This window comes from Penaeus vannamei, chromosome 32, assembly GCF_042767895.1.
Source record: "Penaeus vannamei isolate JL-2024 chromosome 32, ASM4276789v1, whole genome shotgun sequence".
Lineage (NCBI taxonomy): Eukaryota > Metazoa > Arthropoda > Malacostraca > Decapoda > Penaeidae > Penaeus > Penaeus vannamei.
The window spans coordinates 14,496,626-14,504,125 of record NC_091580.1 but is presented as its reverse complement, the minus strand read 5'-3'; the positions used below and the strand labels follow the sequence as shown (position 1 = coordinate 14,504,125).

At 38.7% G+C, this 7,500-nt stretch overlaps 2 protein-coding genes across 4 annotated transcripts in view; one reads left to right on the top strand and one right to left on the bottom strand.

Annotated features, from left to right (window-relative positions):
- Positions 1-7,500, bottom strand: part of Strip (striatin interacting protein) — a gene marked incomplete in the record, with an annotated part of 333,527 nt that overhangs the window by 111,405 nt on the left and 214,622 nt on the right.
- The window catches only part of LOC113810281 (sialin), a 67,550-nt gene that overhangs the window by 19,651 nt on the left and 40,399 nt on the right, over positions 1-7,500 (top strand). For all 3 annotated transcript variants that reach the window (XM_070144757.1, XM_070144758.1, XM_070144759.1), the window contains exon 2: positions 2,428-2,478. In XM_070144757.1, coding sequence (XP_070000858.1) covers positions 2,428-2,478 — 51 coding nt within the window. The remainder of the gene's footprint in view (positions 1-2,427; positions 2,479-7,500) is intronic.

The window sequence follows — 7,500 nt, the reverse complement described above, 5'->3', positions numbered from 1 at the left end:
CTACGGAAAAGCGGCCTGCCTTGCTTGCCAGGGTAAAGTGAGACAGGCAATTTTATCGACACCATTTCTCGTGCGTTCCTCATGGCATAGATCCTAAAAATGATTGCTCAGCCACTCAGACGGCTGATGAATCTCCCTGCTGCCTCGACCGTATAGCCTGAGTATAGTGTGAGCAGCAAGAGATGATACAAATACTGAAGACGTGATATAATGAGATAATTTCAGAACCAGTCACATGGATGATATGTAGTAGCTTAAATGATTGACTAAATTACACTGAACTGTTCATGCTGATTCTGTGTTGCCATCAGTAGTAAATCCATTGAATTTAAATACGTCCTATTCAAATTATTTGAGTTAATTTAGGTTCCATCTGTGTGTAAAGAAAGGCGATTAAATCTGATGCTGTGGTGATTCAGATGTATTGGAGACTGATGCTGGAACTGCAATACTTCTATATTAATTTGTTTACATATATGTGATACTAGGGATGGAGAATGTTTTATCTACTGCTATTATGCTCAAAACATCAGATGTTTGATATTGAATCTTTGGGATATTGAAAAGAATTAAATCTATCATACTGTGACTGTGATATACCTAGCATATCATATGTTTGTAAAATTTGAAATCATAATGAAAAAAATAACTAGAAATACTGTAATATCTTGCCATGACTCGATCGTTTTTTTAAATGGTAAGCAATAAAGAAGTTGGATCAGGATACCACTATGTGAGTCATCAGTGAAGTGCAGTGGGTAATGAAGCAAGGTGGTTTCAAAACTGACGAATGGAAACGATCTGGTCTTCCAAGTATTGACAAATGCACCGACACTGATGGTAAAAAGTAACTGGGTGTTATTTTGGAACTTTCCAGAGATGACTTTCTATGAAATCAAAATCAACCTCTTCCACAGGGTCAGGAAAATTCAAGCTTACTTAGTATGACTTCAGATGAATAATCTAGTGCAATGTCATTAACTGTGACCAAAGTAATGTAATTTAGCCAAATATCCAGTCAGTATTTCCTATGAAATAACAAGGAAAAAATATTACTGAGAAACATCATTTATCAGACGGAAAAGAAAAAAGTTAGGATTCGGATGATATAGTGCCAGGTTAAAGAACAATGGCTGAGATTACAAGGCCCACTAACACACACACACATTTGTGTGTGTATAGTTATGTATATGTGTATATATATATAATGTATATATATATATATATATATATATATATATATATATATATATATATATATATATATATATATATATATTCATATATGTAATATATATGAATAAATAAAGAAATATATATATATATATATGCATATATATATACATGTATTTTATATATATATATATATATATATATATATATATATATATATATATATATATGTATATACACATACATATATATATATATATATATATATATACATATACATATACATATTTACATATGCATGTATATGTATATGTATGTATATAAATATATAATATATATACACATATACATATATATATACATATATATATGTATATATATATTTATTTATCTATATATATATAATATATATATATATATATATATATATATATATATATATACAAATCTCTCTCTCTTTCTCTCTCCACACCCACATATATACATACACACATATATATATACATATATATATACATATATATATATATATATATATATATATATATATATATATATACACATATGTGTGTGTGTGTGTGTGTGTGTGTGTGTGTATGTATGTGTGTGTGTGTGTGCGTGCGTGTGTGTGTGTGTGCGTGTGTGTGTGTGTGTATGTATGCATGTGTGTGTGTGTGTGTATATGTATGTATATGTGTGTGTGTGTATGTGTGTGTGTGCGCGTGTGTGTGTGTCTGTGTATATATGTGTGTGTGTGTACGTATAGGGATTACATAGATAAACAAAGTAAAGATGTGGAAGCAAACGAAGGAGGAAGGGGGGGGGGGGGTGAGAGAACAGTAACCTGATCCTTTTTCTCTCAAGTGGTGATTTAATCTTTGGATTGGTAATGAAATGGCGTCTTAATCCTTGTTCCATAACCCAGACTCAGTCCTGGTCTCTGAGCTTCTTTCGGTTGTTCAACTTCCTGTAATAGTAATATCACAGCTACAGTTCGCTAGACTTGGTGCTTTAATGCTTTAACTGCATAACAATATTCATCAGTCACTATGGCGTTGATGCGAGCATAAATCATCAGGAACTGGGCCCTAAGTCCAGACTGTTTGCCTAGACCGGTCAAAAAGGATGAAAATCTTTACTATAAAGTTGGTCCTCGAGTCAGACGCCCAATATTATACACATGATATTTAACATCCTGAAATTGATACGTGGTGACTGATGCATTAATTTATACATACGAATCATTAATTTCAGATCTATTGAGTATGGGAAGGAAGACTAACCGGCTTCTGCTTGCTACTCTGGGTAAGTAATAACTTCTCATGATTGTTTTGCTATAATTGCAGTTTTGGTTCAATCAGGAATTTTGGATAGTAAATCATTCCTACTTTTTGCATATCATTATTCTACACAATGCAGTATGAAAAACGCAGAAAACACATTCACAAGAAGTTAGGTTTAAGCAAGGGATTGCCGTTAACCGCCACCGCTGTCAATGGCAGACAGATGTTAACCATCACACGCCGGGACTAAACACGATGAAACGTATACCATATATCTGAGAACCGTTACAAAACATGGCAGAATTCGACAAAACGCGACGGAACGAAACAAAACTTGAAAAGGCCGTGAGATGCCGGGGAATATACATGCTTACCGTCAGGGTAAGTTTACATTATGTTCCCGGCGGCCGCGGCAGCCCCGGTTTGCTTGAACCGTAGTGCGCCACGGGATTTATGCCATTTTTCTCTCCACAAGGTGCATTAGATCATTTTAACTTTTCTCGCGGTCTATCACGGCGTCCGCAATAAGCCATGGGAGGAAGGGGATGGATTGCTCACGAGGCTCAAAGATGGTCCGCAGTCTACCAATAATGGAAGCACATTCCCTCCACGTTTTGATCGGATCTGTCACGTTTTTCCCGTTCTGATAAAATGTCTGACACGTTTTTCTTCCCAATTTATCAAGGCTTTCTACACTGAAACGTGAACTTTGGGCAGCTTTGGAGCATGTTTGTGGCCACGGCATAAAAGTTGGTGATAACCCAGGGAGCCCTTCTAGCAGATGCTTCCTCTGGCTCCAGCTCTGGGTCAACCGGATCACAGTTGCATTTGGCAGAAGTAGATCATCATGATGCCCCGGGCCCTGCTCCTCTACTGGAAGTAGTGGTGATACAGGCCCATGGACCCTCTAGCGTATTAACCATTTAAGTAGTATAGCTCATGACAGACTGTGACCTGCCTTGCCGGGCCTGGATTTTTGCATCTCTCCAAAACCTTGCCAGCTGGGTCAGACCGTAGTAGAATGCAAGGCGCCGTGATTATTAACTGTCACACACCGGGAGCAAACGGGATGAAACGGATATCATGCACCCTAGCTTACCATGTGAACCTTTACAAAACTTAACAAAACGAGACAGAACATAACAAAACTTGAAGGGACTGAGAGATGCCAGGGAATATACATGCTTCCCGCCACACATACAAGTTTTGATAAGGTCTGCCACATACTGTTACATCTTGTTGCATTCATCCATTTTACTATGGTCTACTAAGTTTCTGACTACTGTGACAAATTTTTGGAAATCTTAAAATTATCTCAACCAGCATCCACAGCCTGTCACATTTGCCAATCCTGTTCTTCCTCGTTGTTTCACGTCCATCCTGTTTTATTCCACGGTGGCATGAAACGTGGTTGCCGTGACCGCCGGGAATATAAAGTAAACCTAGCATTACACCTTTTGATAAAGGTAGGTATACATTATGTTCCCAGCGGCCACAGTGTAGGCATGTTAGGTTTTTCTAAGTTTTCTCACGGTCTGTCACGGTATCTGCGACAAGCTGTGGGAGGAGTGGGAGGGACTGTTCCCAGAGACTAGAAAGTGCACTATATTTCTGTCCGTGGTCCACGAGTAGAAACACGTTCTCTCTAGGCCTGTAACTTTCTGATCAGATCGGTACGTTTTTATCTTTCTGATTAAAGGTTTGACATGTTTTTCCCGTTCTGATAAAAGGTGTGACACGTTTTTCCTGTTTTGGCAAGGCTTTCTACGTGTGAAACGTGGATGTTGGGCAGCTTTGAAGCACGTTTGTAGCTACAGTATAAAAAGGATTCCTCTAAACCAATAACAATCTTGAGACCCCATGAACGTCCAAAATTTGCGTTTGTGTGTTTGCTGGGTGCATACATACAGTCTTTGCATCAGCTCGAAGGTCAGCTGCAATTGTCAAGAGTGAGAACCAGAGAGTGGCAGGCAGAAAGGAAAATGAGAAGACCAAGATCCACGTAGGTGTGTGAATGGTTTCCAGAGAAAGGCGGCGGCAATTGGGCCACTAAAAAATTCTCATAAGAGAGCTCTGCACTGAAGATGTCAGCAACTTCCAGAACTATCTGAGGACTCCTACAGAGATCTTTGACGAGATCTTGAAGAGAATAACACCAGCTATCAAGAGACAAAACACGAAGGCAGGCTCTGTCCTGCCACCTGGACTGTCGTTGTCAGTGACTCTAATGCTGCGTACGGAACTGCTCGTATATCTCGTCCAGACCAGTTGGACGAGATGTTTTGACTGTTCGGAACCTCCACTATCTCGTCCCGGACAAGTAGTCTAGCTCGTCCAACTCGCCCTCCTGCGAAGGTGGGCAAGCAGGTCGAGATGACGTCACAATAGATTTTGTATGTAAACATTGACAGATATTGATGGGAAATTTTATGACCCTTTATTGGTGTTATCAAAGGATATTTTTGTGTTTGTCAGTTGCAGGTAAGTCAAAGGAATTACAAAACCTATGCAGCATGTAAAATAAAGACACCGGTATGATATAAAAATGAATGTTTACATTCGAGCCGGTTGCATTCTAGGCAGAAAGGATCTTGGAGGTTCCGAACGCGGCCCACTCGTCCTGCTGGTCCTGGACAAGATGTCTAGACGAGCAAGACGAGCAGTTCTGAACGCAGCATAAAACATCTAGCCACTGGAGACAATTACTCGTCGCTCTCCTATGCGTTCCGGTGTAGTAAAGCAGCCATCTGTCATATGGTGCCGGATGTGTGCAAGGCAATCGTGGCAGCATACAAGGATGAAATGTTCGCCGTTCCTGTGACGCCGATGAGTGGAGAGCCCTTGCCCAGGAGTTTGAAGACAAATGGAATGTGCCTCATGCAGTAGGAGCTCTGGACGGGAAGCATATCGATATAAGGAAGCCATGACGCACCAACTTGGACTCCTTGTACCACAACTACAAGGGCTTTTTCAGTATTCGTGTCTTACCCTTGATGGATGCCCAGTATCGTTTCATATAGAAATCTATGACTCAGAGCTCAGTGAACTAATTGAAGAAGGCCAGATAGGGTTGCCACCACCATGCTCTCTGCCTAATGATGATCAGAACCAGGACATCCCTCACTTCATCCTGGGAGACGATACATTTGCCTAAAGAAGCTACATGATGAAGTCGTTCGAAAGAGCAATGCGTCAAGAACTTATTTATAATTACCAGATCTCCCGTTGAAGACGTGTGGTGGAGAATGCGTTCGGGATTCTGACCAAACGATTCAGATACTTCCTCGGAACTTTGGAACTAGGACCAGACACAGGTTAGTCTCATTATATTATACCAGCAGTGTTTATATAAGTACAAGTGCAATAATATTTGTAATATTTGTAATAAAGACTTTTTGTGATATGTGTAAAGAAACAGTTTAATCATGGTTATCTATATTGTATTTCATATAAATTTTAGTAGGATATATGATACAGAAATTTCAATTTCATTACAGTGCGAGGCATAATTGAGGAGAAGGATTCCAGTCATTTCAGGGAATGATGTAGACCATGAGGACTAGGAACACAACCTGGTCCTTAGCAACTGGAGAGCTGCGGTCCAATGGCAAGACATGAACGCACCATCAGAAGGAAAATAACAGGGACACTCCAAACACAAATCGTTTTAAGTGTACCTTAAAAGGTGCTTCAACTTCCCTGCTGGTGCTGTATAGTGACAGGCCTTTTATGATGTTTCATAAAACTTTATTTATGTGTAATGAAATCAAAAGACTGTAGTCTGAGAAAGCTTTTGTTAAGATAGCACTATAGTGGTAGAACAATGCTAAAAACGAATCAATATAAAACTAAAGTAAAAAAAACAATAAATATCTTATCTAATTTCTGTTATGGAAAATTATGTGGTTACTGTACTTTGTTATGAATACATAAACTTTTGATTTCCTGATCTCAATATTTCTTTGTATTTCTATACATTCTATTATGAAAAATGATAGCCATCTATCATAAACAAGTACTGCACGAAAAAAATGTTTTCCTCATAATCCTAAGTCCTAATAACTTTACTCAAATCAGATATTATCATAAAAAAATTACCATTTTGTGGCTTAAATCTGTCCATTTTTAAAACTCATTTTCTTACATAAATAATTCTCTACTGCAACATGTGTATCAAGAGATAAAAAGAAATAAAGAGAGAAGGAGACGACAGATATGTAGTATGAAAACCGCATTCTTTTTTGCCACTATGTTGTGAATGTCTACTAAAGATCGAAATTATTTGAACACTTTCATATTCTACTCTATAGCATGAATTAAAGATCAAAAGTTAGTATTATTTGGATACTTATCTATATTCAATATAATTAATATTCAATTATCTTTATAAACTCTTATTTTCCTCTGAGTGACTATGCTTAATATAAATGAAATACTTGTCTGTCTATCAGTGGAATAAGTAAATGATGAATTAAAAGCCAGTACAGAGATAGAGGTAACATTTTTATTTGTGTGATATATAATACAAGAAGTAAAATTACAAAATTTGATTTATGTACCGTATCACAAGAAAACAAAACACATAAGTTTTTACTTATTTGCTATGAGATAGTGTCCAGGTTTGGTTTGATTGTCGTCCTGTGTCATCTCCTTGGCTGAAGTGCCTCTAGTCTTTCTATCCGGGTGGAAAAGGTCAGAGTCCAACATCTGACTACAAGAGACGTCTTGCACTTCACGATCGGCAACTGACGTAGATGGCGGCTGGATTGATGATGATGACACTTGCTGTGGCCGATTTCCGGTGCTGGGTAGTGGGCCCATTATGTTTATCCCAGGAAACTGCTCTTGCACCCAAGTCTATCCATGGAGTGCCAGACACTGGGTGGGTTGGTCACTTCCACGGGCCACTGGGGTAGACTACCAGCACCGGACTGGTATCTCCATTGGACTATAGGCATGACGCTCAGCTGGTGGCACACTGTACCAAGTAGGGGATTGCTGTTGATCAGTTATCGCTGGGTGCTATACTGCAGGCCGGAAAAGC